The sequence below is a fragment of the Magallana gigas genome, chromosome 8 (assembly GCF_963853765.1).
Source record: "Magallana gigas chromosome 8, xbMagGiga1.1, whole genome shotgun sequence".
Taxonomy (NCBI): Eukaryota; Metazoa; Mollusca; class Bivalvia; order Ostreida; family Ostreidae; genus Magallana; species Magallana gigas.
Genome location: NC_088860.1, coordinates 15506679 through 15522070, shown reverse-complemented (window position 1 = coordinate 15522070; position 15392 = coordinate 15506679). Strand labels below are relative to the sequence as shown.

The 15392-nt window shown below is 37.6% G+C and overlaps 1 protein-coding gene across 4 annotated transcripts; it reads left to right on the top strand.

The window, feature by feature from the left end:
- The first annotated feature begins 255 nt into the window (after positions 1–255).
- LOC105322182 (uncharacterized) lies at positions 256–14936 on the top strand. Of its 4 annotated transcripts, none has more exons than XM_066069014.1 (30): positions 256–389; positions 600–811; positions 2288–2432; positions 2625–2726; positions 2814–3458; positions 3551–3604; positions 3689–3742; positions 3847–4509; positions 4590–4808; positions 5830–6441; positions 6619–7254; positions 7362–8042; positions 8140–8229; positions 8376–8908; positions 9109–9195; positions 9293–9721; positions 9844–9920; positions 10040–10103; positions 10645–10932; positions 11058–11160; positions 11322–11406; positions 11498–11628; positions 11882–11991; positions 12132–12272; positions 12362–12542; positions 12724–12935; positions 13173–13403; positions 13502–13616; positions 13755–13908; positions 14354–14936. In XM_066069014.1, the coding sequence occupies exons 1-30, from the start codon at positions 296–298 to the stop codon at positions 14499–14501; spliced, it is 7296 nt and encodes a 2431-aa protein (XP_065925086.1). In that variant the 5' UTR covers positions 256–295; the 3' UTR covers positions 14502–14936. The 4 variants fall into 4 exon arrangements, with proteins under 4 accessions (XP_065925086.1, XP_065925085.1, XP_065925087.1 ...); XM_066069013.1 differs by having other exon boundaries at positions 3548–3604; XM_066069015.1 differs by lacking the exon at positions 3689–3742 and having other exon boundaries at positions 3548–3604.
- The last annotated feature ends 456 nt before the right edge of the window (positions 14937–15392 follow it).

The following is a 15392-nucleotide window of genomic DNA, read 5'->3' as shown; positions in this document are numbered from 1 at the left end:
TTACTTCATCTTTTTTATAATAGCAATGATAAATAATTTGGTTATTTCAAATTGTTATCTCTTTTTTCTTTTTTCATTTGCAGTTTCAAATGCAGGTGAGTAAGCTAACCATTCTTACTGTACTATAACGTACATGCAAGTTAAATAAATTTGGTCTTTAAAAAAATTTGCCGATTGGCTATATCTCCATGCTTACAAGTGACACTGGATATAATTATCTAACCTAAAAATGAAACATTGAAATGAAATTCAAATGCCTCCCATTTTCTGCGTAGTCTGTGAAAATCCACTAGGAATGCAGAGCGGGGCCATTTTGGACGATATGATAACCGTTTCCTCGTCGGCTCATGGAAAAAACAAGGAAAAAGTCCGATATAATTGCTGCTCGGGTATGTAAATCGGTTCTGGTGTAAATATTTAATAAGGATCAAATAAATGTTCATTCAAATTTTAAATTCTAAACTATTTTTTAAAAAAGTCTGAAGTTCGCCTTTACAATTTTTCTTCAATATCCTTCTGATAATTTCATTCATGATGTCCACTTATTAAGAAATAATAAGAATGAGATTGCGGTTTGTAACTTTACTTTGACTGTTCAGGCGAGGAAAATGGTGGGTGGTGCCCAGCATCTAGTGATCAGACCTCCTGGCTAGAAGTCCGGCTCTCTAAACCAACGGCTCTCTCAGGCCTGCATTTTCAGCACCCTAGTCAGAAAGACACGCTTACATATCCGAACATGTTCATGAAGACATTTCAGCTTAAATTCATTTCGGCGCTGGATCCTTTGAAAGAATGGAGAAGTTTTAATGAGGTACAGACTGTGGTGATATATATTTATATTTACATCTACCAAGTATTATTTACTCTATTTCTTACGTAAAGGACTATATATGATAAGGGCCTAAAATGGCCCCCTAAAATGATCATCATCATTTTACTATCATTCTTTGTTTTCTTAATACAACAATGTATGTGATGTGTTTACATAATATTCATTTTGGTTCAAGTGCCCACAATTTAGAAATATGACATTGTAAAGACAACCTTTTCCCGCCATTTTTGCATTTTTCGCGTAAAACAGCTTGTTTTCAAGCAGTTTTTCCTTCCGAAAACATAGAGCGCATTCTTGAACAATTGAAATATTTTAATCAGAGATGTATCTAGGCAAGACTAATAAGTGACAAAAAAAATTTCCTTGTTCAAGCATGCGCTCTATATTTCCCATTCGTAAATATATAAGAAAAATGTCAATTTTTGGCCGATTTTGATTGAATTATAGAAATGGCGTCACTTCTGACGTCATATACTGCCAGTGAGTGCAAATAAATCAAATAAGTAGATGAAAAATATATTTTATATCAACTCTTCTAAAAAATTAGTTAACATTTTATTGTACCCGAAACACTTAAAAAATGGCGAATTATGGGGGCCAAATTTAACTCTTATCATATATAGTTCTTTATAGTTAATTCATAGCTGTATAGAAACAGACAGACGGAAATCTACACGTCCCGTTTATCGATTGGTCGAAACCTACAGCGGCTAAAACTGACAAGAAATTGACAGGACTGAAATTGACATGCTCTGTTTATCGATTGGTCGAAGCCAGCAGCGACCTAAGAAAGATCATGCACGGACTACACGAAATACTAGTAATCATGATGATGTCAGACTCAAAGTCTCACAAGAGATGATTTGACTGTTTCTTTTAATTAACGTACTTGTGTACGTTAACAGTAATTTAGTAAATATTATTAACTTTTCATAATCAATTTGTTAATTAGTCAAATGAGAGATGTTAATAAAAATGCTTTCTTTGATAATTCATACGGGTTATGAAGGTAGCGATCATTGCAGAAAAATTTACATAATCCGCTAACGCGGGTTATGTATTTTTTCTGCAATGTCGCTACCTTCATATCCCGAATGAATCACCACAGGAAGCATTATATTGTTTAAATATACTCATTTGACAACAACATTATGTGGCTTAAGACTCTTTATTTTGATAGTACTGATTTTTTAATAACATATACCGGGTATCAACGAATTTATATTATTTTGACAGTCGGAGCGTTTAAAATAGTTTTGGGGGGAAAACGCATATCAAATTTAGTATTGTTATTCATATAAAATTCATTAAATAAGAAAAGACTTTATTGATAGTTTTATTCATCAAAACAAATATTTGAATACTTATTTTCATTAAAGCGGAAATAACATAATATTTTGTTGAAATACCACACTGAATAATAGTAAACAAATAGCAAATCCCCATCTATTTCAGCATATTCCATCCATTCACAACTCAACCTTATACTACAACATTGGCCTGCAGCCTTATATTGTAACAGACGCTGTAAGAATTTATCCGGAAACCTTTGAGTCTGCGGCCTGCTTCAGGGTGGAACTCGTTGGATGTGACCCAGCAGGTAGGTGGGATGGATTGTCCACAGGATATCAGTTGTTTAGATTATGATTGATATACATTGTCGTCTTTTATGGGATATACTTTAGAGATTATCTATGGAAAAGTACAGTTATTTTTCTTGCTGTTGTTAATGGCAATACCTGTATAATTGCATGGAATTTGAAATTTGTATTGTGATTCTTTTGTTTTCAAGCCCTCTGTCCTAAAGATTTTTGTAAGAATGGGGGAACTTGTATGGGAACAAACGTCTGTAAATGTGTATCCGGCTTCTATGGTGACAGTTGCGACCAGTCAGGTATATTGCATTCCTTATTCAATTCAAATTGAATACAAACAACATTTTTAGGAAAAAATCCTTTCATCACTTTTCTTAATTAAACAGCTTCGCAGATGGTACACCTCAATTTTGGCTTCACTCAAATCATTCAGCATATAATCCAAACAACCATTAATATCAACTTGAACACTCATGGAAACGTGAGTATCGTTAGCACTCCCACTGGAAACGGCGTCCAACTGACCGGAAATAGTTACGTCACGGTCAACAACACGGGATTCAACGCCTGTCTTAAGGACATCACCTCATGCACGTCAGGTTTCACCTTGACAATCAACGTCAACTTGCAACATCAACTTGCAAATAACGCCTACATAATTTCCAGCGGAGGAGATTTGCCAAACCATTCCGGAATAGCTCTTTACAATGTTAACAACCAGTTGCATTTCGTTGTTACCACATCCTCCAACCAGTGGATTGTTATAGTCCCAAACACTCTGACAGTAAATGTATGGCACAAGATTGAACTGTCTTGGAGCATGACCTCTGGAGCATCATTAGTCATTGATGGTCACCTGGCTGGTTCTGTCATCCAGGCACAGCCCACACCCGCAGCCACCCAGGTCAAGCCCATCAGCATAGGGTTCGGCTACCACCAGCAGATTTCCATTTCCATGACTTTCAGTGGACTTCAAACGTTTGATTCTCACCGAGAAAACCTTATTGTGAATGGACTGGTATCAAGCACAAGTTAGTAATAGAATAACTTCTTTTAATTTGCATGTTTTTAATTAATGTCATGTGTTTCTGTAGTAAATGGAATGATTTATTTGTTACAGCAGTGGCTCCCACAACTCAAAAGCCAGCAACAACAACAACAACAACGGCACAACCTAGTAAGTTATTAGTATTCCTGTCAAACTTTAACAACGAAAATAAATTTGTTTTTAGATATAGTTGAAATAATTTTTTGTTTATAGCAACGACCACAATAAAAACAACACAGGCTCCTTCGACCACAACTACACCAATAAGTAAGTTGAATATCTGCATGCTATCCTACCAAATAATTCTCAACGGCATACATGTATCTAAAATCTATGTCGGTTTCATATCTCAATCATTCTTACGAAAACAGGTCAAACTACAACACCTTCATGCGATCAGCAAACCTTGGATTTCAGTTTCAATAAAATTCAAGACAACGTCCTTATCACACCTTCGTACAATTTTACTGTTTTTGGTAAACCTAATCTGACCCCTGAACAAAACGGCAAAGCTATACTGGAGCTGCATAAAGATGGGCAGTTTGTAGAATTGCCAAACCATGGATTAGAATGCATTCAGGACATGACTAAATGCGAACATGGATTCACACTGAGTGCTGAAATCAAACTGATGGACCTGAATTCCACAGACAAAAGATACATATTCTCCAGCGGAGGAGATCAGGTTGGGGCAAGCGGACTGGCATTGTATCTTTGGCATGGGGAACTGTATTGTTCTACGAAGAAAGATAATTCTATGTGGACTGCAAAGCAAAAACTGAATGTCAAAGTAGGTGAATGGCACACATATCAAGTTTCTTGGAACAAAAAAGATGGCTTTATCGTCTATCTTGATGGAAAAGAATTCATGTCACATTCAATAAAACTGCCAAATCCAGATCAACCAACTGTGTACCCTTTGTATATAGCGAGCGCACCAAACCATACGTTCAGCTCCACTGCAATGGAAGTCAAAAACCTGTTCACGTGGTCCGCATCACGTGACTCTCTGATTGGACAAGGATGCATAACAGGTAATGCTCGTGCACACTTGAAAAATGATTTTGTTCAAATCATGGTGATGAATTAATTATTGACATTTATTGTTTAACAGAATACAGCACAGTTGCACAACAGACAACAGTCTCCACAGTAGCAACAACAACAACCCAAACAACAACAACTCAGCAGCCATCAACATCAACAATACAACCAACAACTCAGCAACCATCATCACCAACAACCACGGTACAACCAACAACAACCACAACAGCTGCTACAAGCACGGCAGCTGCCACCACAGTGCATGTGCAAACAACAACAGAGGACAAGAGTAAGTCAAGTTTTAACACCATTTCATCACTATGAATACCATATCTTGCAATATCAAAATAAATACTGTGGAATCATTTTATCCCGAGGTTGAGAGACGTTTGAGAGCGGTCAAAAATGACTGTTTTGAGTAAAAGTATTTTTAAGGCAACAATTCAAATAAAAAAAGAATAGACGATCGGTACTGAGTTGGTAGGGTGGGTATATTCCTAAATGTTGACCATGATATCTACAACGAACATCAGTGATTCCACAGTATACATGAAATTTTTAAACGCTAGTGGTAAGCTCTAGTTAAAAGCTTTGCGTGGAAATGCATTAAGATGTTTTAAAGCGAGCGTGGTTGCTGCATGCAACTTGCAATGCATTGATTGCGGCTGTAAAGATTAATAGAATCATTCATTATTACGAGTGTGGGATAGTGAAATTCCACCGAGGGGACAAGATTCACTGTCTAGGACGAGGCTTTGCCGAGTCCTAGACCGTGAATCTTGGCCCCGAGGTGGAATTTCACTATCCCACACGAGTTTATAATGAATGATTATTTTTCTCGCATTATATTAGCTTAAAAAATGATGTTTGACAACTTTCTGTTGTGTCGTTCAAAAGATTACTTTCGGTTTATCCCTCCGCGTGCTTCAAATAGTGCAAGTTATAAATGAAAGCATATGACAGTTCTTTCAATTAAAATATGAAAAATTGTAATTAATTATGCAACACAATTACTTAATGGATAATCTCAATGCATTGTTTTGCATTTCCCTACAGCAGACAACGTTTGTTTACGTTTTAAAACGGCGTAGTAATACACAGTGTAAGACAGAAAAATCTCACACTGCTGTCTCACACCGGACAAACCGATCTCACACCGGTGATAATGCGAGAAAAAATATGTGTTACCCATATACAAGTTTTGAGACAAAAATGAAATCTAAAGGAATTTTTTTTAATTTGCATTGCATTGACAAATTTATAAATTTGATATGATCTTAAAATGACAATTTTATATTAAATTATAACAGGTATACAAAAAGAAATAACATTAAACTACAGTTTTCTCAGCATTACCGGAAATATTCTTCAGACACCTGCGCTGAACTTTACTGTTCATGGGCACCCGCTGATTGTGCAAGATGGCGGCGACAAAGTTTTAGTATTGAATAAAACTGGACAATATATTGAGTTCCAGAGCTCCAATACAACTACTTGTATCAATAACATAGCAAACTGCTCCTCGGGATTCAACTTTGATATCAAAGTAAAATTTATTGAAATTTCAACAAATAAACTGTTCATTCTCTCAAGCCTGAAGGAAGAACATTCTGGTATAGAAATGTACTACTTAAACGGATCATACTTCGTTAAAATTGTTTCTAGTAAGCACTCTTGGAGCCTGGTAGCTTCATTTGAAACCAAAGTAAATGTTTGGTACACGTACCGCATTGAGTGGAGTCTAATCTCTGGGCTTCTTCTGCACGTCAATAATGTCCTGGTTGGAAACGCCTTTGCCACACAGACGAATGTGAATCTACAGGCACAATCCTTAGTGATTGGAAGCTCACATTTAATTGACTTTTCCTACTCGTCACATGTGCTCATAACTGGAATGAAAGAGATAATAAAACCCAAAAATGGTAATCAATCATCGATTTTTAATTCTTATTAAAAAAAAAAAGGCACTAACAATCTTTATGTGACTGTAAGATCAGCATTTAATTTTTTAAAACTTTAAGAAGTTGAATGTTAGGTTAACTTTAAACTTTAAGTTACTCTAGGTTTTAACTTATTTTTTTTCTTGCAATTGTTGACAGATTCCAATGCGCATGCGCACATTGCTGTGGAGCTGAACTACAACTTTATTAGCATAGAGGGCAATCTATTGCATACCCCAGCGCACAACTTCACCGTGCATGGACATCCGCTACTTATACAAAGCGCGAGCTTAAACAAAACAGCAGTAGTGCTAAACAAAACAGCACAGTATATCGAATATTCAAGTCATACAAACTTGCATAGCTGCATAGGGAATATCTTGCACTGCACGGCGGGATTTACTTTCACATTCGATCTGCAATTTTTGCATGCGCCATCGCTTACTTCAAAAACGTATATTTTGTCCAGTTCTGGGCCGCTGAATCCTGGAATAGAAATGTACTATTTCAACCATACTTTTTATCTTAGCGTCATGACTACACAAGTTTGGGTGCTTGAATTTCCATACGGTTTCAGTGTAGAAACCTGGCATAAGTATCGCATTGTTTGGAGTGAAATGAGTGGACTGACCTTGCATATTGATGGAATGAACGTCAATTCTAAAATTCCCGTATCAAATGTATCGGTGATACTGCAGCCACTTAGTCTTTTTATTGGTTCTCCTCATAATCATCAGGCTAATTACATACCAAATATTATGATTTCTGGGGTGACGGAAATTGTGTACATAACGGGTAAGAGAATGTATATCTTCCTTTCTGTTAAATATGTAATATATATTACGTTTGGTAGAGGTTTAATTTTGCTACCTTACTTTACCTTCAAAAATATGATGTTTCAGAATCAACGATAATTAAACCAAACACCATCCCTCAGTACCATTTTGAATTGACTGCTATATCGACCAATACAACGACGGTAACATCCAACAGCATCAACATGAACCTTGTCGGAACCCCTTCCATTGATTCCAGGAACAACTCCACCTGTTCATTGCACATTTCCAATACCAGCCAATACCTCGACCTCGGAGAACACCGGGACCTTTGTTTTGGAAACATTGGACTTTGTTTTAATGGACTGACGATCCAAATCATTGTCAAATTCAGGGTCCTGGACGAGGGAACGGTTGTTTTATCGAGCAGTGGAAGCAACATCTTGGGCACCGGAATGGAAATCGTATATCAATATGGTCGTCTTCAGTTCGCTGTTTCAAATGCAGCTAACTCCTGGTTTGCAAGCGTTGGGCGAGATAAGATCCAATTAAATACATACGTAAAGATCATATTTTCTTGGTCTCCAAAGGAAGGCGTCAAGATTGTAATTGACAACCATGTTGTCGCGACCTCCGTAACTTCTATTCCACACCCGACCGTAAGCACCACGAACGAGCACATTTACGTAGGAAATTCTCCTTCCACGACGTCAGCGTCTGTCAACCTGTGTATAAAATCCGTCATCATATACCATGCTTGGATAGGAGACTGTGTATCAGGTGGCATCATACCCCCTCCTATTGAAAGTAAGAACATAGCTATTATTCATATAATCATTGTATTGTTATGCAATTTCTTGCCCAATACGGGATGTATTACATTTGAGAGTTTTTGTGTGTGTAGTGACAACACCGGCTCCAGTGCAGACAACCCCGGCCCAGACTCGACCACCAACAACAGATTTCTGTCCCTCTGGACAATATGTTTGCAAGGGTAAGCTGACAAACAAGGTTTGGCAAGAGGAAAAAATATGTATTATAGTAGTTTCTAATTTTCAATTTCACATTATATCATTGGATTATTTTTCAATTTGATGTTTTATGAATAAATTTTACTTTGGAGTGATATTTTTGTTTCAGACTTATCAACAACGCCATTGCAAACAACTGCGCGCTCAACAGCTAAAGCAACAACTGTTCAGCAAACCACAACAGAAAAACCAACGACTAACCAACCGGCGTCAACCGCCCGACCTACGACTACAGCTAGACCTACTACTACAGCTAAGCCTACTACTACAGCTAGGCCTACGACTACCGCAAGACCTACGACTACAGCTAAGCCTACAACAACCGCACGACCTACGACTACCGCACGACCAACAACAACTACCACCACCCCAACTACTACGACCACGCCTACGACGACTACAAGACCAAGACCGACCGTTCCCTCATACACAAATCAACCTAATCTGAAGCCGTCCGTTGATGGCAAATGTGCAGCATATTTGACCTGCTCTTTCCAGAAAGCTATTGAAGATAATGTAGAGTTTATAGTTTGTTTGAACATTGGCAACCGTAATTGTGTACTGAGAAACATCGTCCCTGGTCGAACAAGTGAATACAAGTTTCCAGTGACTCAAATCAACGAAAACTTGTACAAACAGAAGGTGTGTTGACATTATTTGTGATAAGCTTCACAATAACACAGTACTGCCTGGGTACTTGTGTTATATGGCGTAATGGTCTTCATGTTCTTTTTCAAATTCATTATATTTTTATGTATTAACACATATACAAGATAAAAACCAAAATGGTTATATTTTCTTGAAATGATTGTATATGTTAAAGGTTGGTAATTTGCTTTCAGATAACGTGTTCCATCCAAGCAAAATTCAAGGATCAAAATGCGCTTACCCCAGTATTTACAAGTAACATTGTCGAGCCTAACATACAGGTAAATGTTTCGATTAACATAGGAAAAAAGAACGATTAGTCTTTCGCAAACTTTTTGTAATTCTTATTCTTTTGGGTTTGTTTTTACTTTTTTTCAGATAACCTCCGGAAATAATATGCAAATTACTGAAGGAACAGTCTTTCCAATCCCACACATTCTTATCAGCGTAACAGCACCACCCCAGTTCTTTTGTTGCACCGGATGTAGAGGGCGCTGTGAATTCAAAGTAACTGCAATGTTAGACTTCCGCCGCATCATCAGGTCTTGTCCAGGTGGACGATCAGTTGTCCCGCAAGCTCTGATTGGTTGGGCCGGTGAAAAGCAATCGAACACTCCCGAGGCCTGCGGTGTTGTGGTTAATTGTCATAACTGGGAAAACCCTATAAGTATACCGGTGTATGCTACGGTGGATGGGAAATATGATCGCGATCAGACGGTCAATTACAATGTCCATGCTAACATACTCAACGTACAATCTGGGTCAGTGACCGCCACACCCCAAACGATGAACATAGGAAAAGTTTCAGTGAGTTTTCTTGCTAAATTGTTATACAGTTGTAATAAAGTTGGGAAAATTACGATGTATTTCGTTATTTGTTGCTATTTAACATTCATATTTCACATACAAATATTTTCCCCATTTTTCAGGTCACAACGAAAGACAATGACCACAAGTCAGTCTGTAGCTCTGTGAACGATCCTCATATGACCACATTCGATGGCCGGTAGGCTCAGCTGCATTTTATACACCATAATACATATAAAAAATGTTACTAGTACTTTAACATTCAAGTTAATGCTCATTATATGAAATGAATAATGGTTTCTCTTTTTTACTTTCTAGGCGGTACAACAATTTCCTCACTGGCGACTTCATTTTATATCAACATACCACTTTACCATTTGAGGTATGTCATTCATCCCACCCCTCGCTTAAAGCTGAACAGCGCTCGTAAATAGGCACTGTCCGCCATATTTCTCTTTAATCACTGCTGTCCCTACAACCCTTATATAAGGGACAGACCTCTAAACAGTTCAAAGTACTTCGCTGTAGAGGTCTCACCTGTGTGGACGTACATTGTGCCTCGCCGTGTTACCCGGTCGCGATGATATTATCAAATTTTACGCACTTTTTGAAGCCAGGAGAATACTAACATCAAATAAATTGGTCAATGCATTATTTACGATCAGAAAATGAACATAAGATAAGAAAAAAATGCATAAAATCTAAAGACCACGAAAGGAATACTACATGTCGGCCACGAGGTTCAGGTGTGCAATCGGGTGTAACGAAATCGAAGGGTTTATATACCAGGTATCTGTGTGACGGTGCCTATTTACGAGCGGTGTTCAGCTTTAATGAAAAAGAAACACCCTAGAATTTTGAGTTATATATGTGTTTTGCTAAGAAGAAACAGTCTGCTCAAGACTACAATTCATCCCATTCAGGTACATGCAAGATACGCCAAGTGTAGTTCCTCCTCGCGCGCTACATGTAACTGTGCCGTCGCCATAAAGTCGGGCGATGACGTAATTACCTTCACTGGATGCAATGGCGGCGGTTCGACGGGGACGACACACGGTCACAACATCTTTGACCTTTTATTCCATCGCCATCATGATCACCATCATCACAGCTCTAGCCACACGGCACCTATTGCGGTGGCATTGTACAAGAATGGGCAGCTTACCCCCGGTACATATATCAGGAGATACGGCTGTGGTCAGAAGTACGAGGTAAGACAACAATAGGTAAACTAGTACTATAAAACAAACGTGATTAGTATATCAAGAATATCGATTCACCATAGTTTGTCTTGATATTTCTTATTACACGTGTATGATGTTCTTTGTATTATTAGGTGCTTCTACCGACCGGTACCATTATAACAATACAGACCAGCACCAGAGGTTTCATCAACATCTGGATCAAGCCATCCAGTGTGGATCGCAACAAAGTATCAGGTAGAACATTTGCATATCTATAAAAGATTTTTTTTTTGTGGTTTACCTACAGTCGAATTTTGGTTGATAGCTTTGGTGTTCCCGTTTAGCGAATCAGCAATCGAAGGTTAGTGAATGGTTATAATACTAAAGTTTTGATGTTATTATATTTTCTAAATCAGGTCTCTGTGGAAACTATGATGGTCACTCTGGAAACGATGTCCCTGGGTCAGACCGTTATCCTAACGGATTCTGTAATAGTCACAGGTATTTACTTAACCAAATCTCTTGGAAATGTTAGGAATTGTAATATTGATGCAAGGGGAACGATAAACGCAATTTTCTTTCACTTTTTCAGACCAGCAGAAGGAATATTTACCGGAGTCAAGCCGGGAACTTTGCCTGGAATAACGACCTGGTGTAGCTGTGTGCAGTCCAGAACCCCATACTGTTCTCCCGGATACGGCATCTTTGTTTGTGAAAAGAACAGTAAGTTAAATAAAAAGCATATTTTTGCTGTATAATTTAATCGAAATACGCAACATTTGAATGTCCCCTGCGTGCCTGACATTTTTATTACTTGGCCTCTTTTGCATTATCCCCTTTTGCAAAGGTGTCGTTTTTTATCCGTTCACTGTTCCCTTTGAAAGAACGTAAAAAGCTTATAGAAAAAAGGATGGGTATACTGGTCAACTCCAGTTTCTCTTTATACTCGGTATATCATGAATTATCTATTAAACAGGATATGACATCACATCCACCATTGTTAACCAAGCGTTGGTTCCACGACCATCCACTCATAGAATGCGACGACAGGCAGAGATTGAGAATAGTATTCCAGACCTCGAGGAAGTATGCTAATTCATCTTTTCCATATTTATTGTATAAAGCCTTTACTGTAAGTTTTGCAAAATATGTACCGCATTTGTGCAATCCTTTTTTTGTATAACAATAACATATAAAATATAACCCAGCTGAATTTGTCATTTTAGGATGGTACATATACAAAAGATCAAGCGATAAGTTATTGCGAAGAATTCATCTCAAACAACACAGCCTCAAAGCACTGCATGGCTGTTTTGAACTCCAAAAACTACACCAGTCAAATTGAAAGCTGTGCCGAGGATTTAAGGGTATGCTGAATAATTGAAATTACTTTGAATTCGTAAAATAAAGACCAATACCTTCTAGTATAAAGTTTTATTGTTGTGGGGTTTTGTAGCTGACGGGAGACCCTGGTTGGGCCCAGGATCACATAAGTGACATTATTGACAACTGCCTGAGCGAGGTCAACAAACAGCAACCGGCGGAGAATGATACCATTGCGCCAACATATAACGCCACGGAAATCACCTCTAACCTTTGTCAGCTGGATTGTGGGAATTATGGACACTGTGCAGAAGGTATGACACAAAAGCATATCTTTAAATTATCAAAATTCATAATACGAATGTTCCATTGCTTTCTTCATTATTTCAATTACTGTGTAAACCCTTTCTGGAGCTCAGATTTATTGGTATTTTCAAAATTTTCATAATTGAAAGTAAATTAAATCTATAGGAGGAGTTTTTGGTTTTTAAATAGGCGTATGTCGATGCGATGACGGTTGGTCGGGCACACAGTGTGACATCCACAAGTCTACCAGACCGTTCGTCATGGAGACCCTGTTTAATGGAACTAGCTGCGACACGTGTGGCTGTGACACGCAACAGACTGAAGACTGCAGCACGGCCACCATTTACGGAGCCAACTTTGTGGATTCGTCAACACTGACCTGTCACTACAAATTTGTCAAGGTCAGGTCCTACGTCCTGTTGTTCTAGAAACTTGTGGAATTCGTTTCTCTGTTTTCTGAAAGAAACTGTCACCAAAACTTGACTGAAATAATGAGCAAATGAACGGAGCAACAATTTCAACGATTTAGATCGGGAATTTTTGATACTAAAGCCTTTTATAGGTAGTTAATGCTCTAAAAAAAAAAAAGAACATGCTCATTGATGAAATTTAATGTTATACGTGGATGCATTTTTTAGATTGAGGAAAATGTGGTTACGACCACAGAAATGAGAACTGTCGTCGGCGATTTCATCAACATGAACCAGATATCGTGCAAACTCCCGGAATCTCGAGGTGGTGCCTTGATCCAAGTTAGTAATGATGGACAGACCATGAGTGAAAGCAGCTACCTCCATCTTGTCTACGACTCAAGATGTTTTGATTGCTCGATCACAGATGACGTCATGAATTCCAAATGTACACTAAGAGTAAGCACTTCAAGAAACTCCTGGAAACAAATTCTTCTAATGTAACAATAGGTCATTTTGTATTCTAACTGTGTATTTACTATGTATTTTTTTTGCAGGACAACACATGTCTTATAAATGGAGAATGTCATTCATTGAATGAGAAGAAAGGTTCAAACCATTGCAAGCTCTGTGATCCATCTGTGAGCACATCTTCATGGACAAACAGTGACAGTAAGTCTCCATATACCAAAAAAAAATTTACAAAACGATAGGTTTTAATGCTTTGACTGAGTCTCTTGAAACTATTTAAATGTGCGTTGTTGTATAAATAAATCATATCAAATGATGACTTATTTTGAATTCTCGTAGCTGAGCAGTGCCGACAAGAGTTCGCAGCCATTCAGGTGTCTAAGCCGGACTCGGAGAAAGGCTACAGCAGTGAGCTGGTCACCATCCTAGCCGTGGCGTGCGGCTTCATCGGCTTTATCCTTCTGTTGACTCTGTTCTACATATGTAAACAAAAGTACGTTTTAATTGACTGGTTGCTTTAACAAATTATTATAAACATATGCTCTCCCATCTTAGTTAATTACACACTGGTGCTGAAAAATTAGAATAAAGTTGTAAATTAAGGTGAAATACCAATAAATCGTCGGAAACACCGAACTTACATGCGCTTATCGAACCTGGCCCAAATGCTTATTCTCTTTCCTTTTTTGAGTCATTCATGCCCTATTCTGATTTGCACTTTTACGCTATTGTGAAGAAAATCTCCCCCATCGCATTGATTACAACAGCACATTTCCCTTTATACATGTATCTCCAAAAACTAGACTTTTTGAAATTTAATTCTTTCCGATTGGTGGAAAAAAATGTCCATTAAAACTAAATCTGGTTGCGCTAAATCTGCAATTTGATTTCTTTTAATTTATCAGTGGTATTATAAAATGATTCCTTATTTTCCATAGAGAGAGAATGCAAAAGCGCAAAGAGAGCGGACTGTACAGAATTCAAGACGACACACCCGAGGTTCCCCACCATTCAATGCTAACGGACCACGGAGAGGGAGGCGCAATTCACAACCCAGCTTATGCCGAGGATAAGAGCAGACTGTGATTGAATGAATTAAAAAAACACCTTAATTTCGAATGCATTCTAACGTATACATGTACGAGTATATATGCAATATTCATACTAGTGAACCGGTCCTGCGGGCAGGGGGAATATATTTTATATAAAAAAAAAATCAACTGCTTATTCCATTCATGAATTTGATTCTTTGATCAATGACCATTAAAAAAATAAAATGGCATAATTTTTTATCATTTTTGTTTTAATGCAAAAATGTGTGTACTTGATTGCAGGATATTTACATGTATTTAAAATGTACAAATGCCTACCTACTGATATTATACCGATCACGTGACGTTTATTTTGATAATTTTTCATTAATACTTGTTTTGATACCATTACTTCATATGTATATAATTGCAGTTCTACTGTATTGCTTGTAACAGATTTTTTTTTATTGCAAATAAAGATGGAAGTTTATTGGGTTTTTTCAATAGCAATACCTGGTACTCTCGCACACACTGAGGCGACTGAATGAAAATTTAAAACAAATGATATGAGAGAGAGAGAGAGAGAGAGAGAGGAGGCGGCACAGTATACCCTATACAAAAGGGGATTGTTACAGGGTTAGTTCCACATTATCTTCCAAGCTTCGTATGAAAAAAGTGCCTTGACCCCATCCCGTGCAAGACGTTAAAATAACAGTCCAGTATCTTCAAATCCAATATACGTGGAAAGGATGGAAAATGTTCAATACAACATTAAAAATTAAAGACATGATAAAAATTGATTAAATTGTTCCATTCTGCTTCTGATTAATAAATTCAAAAAGATGCATTGAATATTTCCTAAAAGGCTAAAAATCCGCATTCTGATTTTACAAACATACGCTACAGTATTAAAAAAGGTTAATACATCTTCGATGCATGATATATT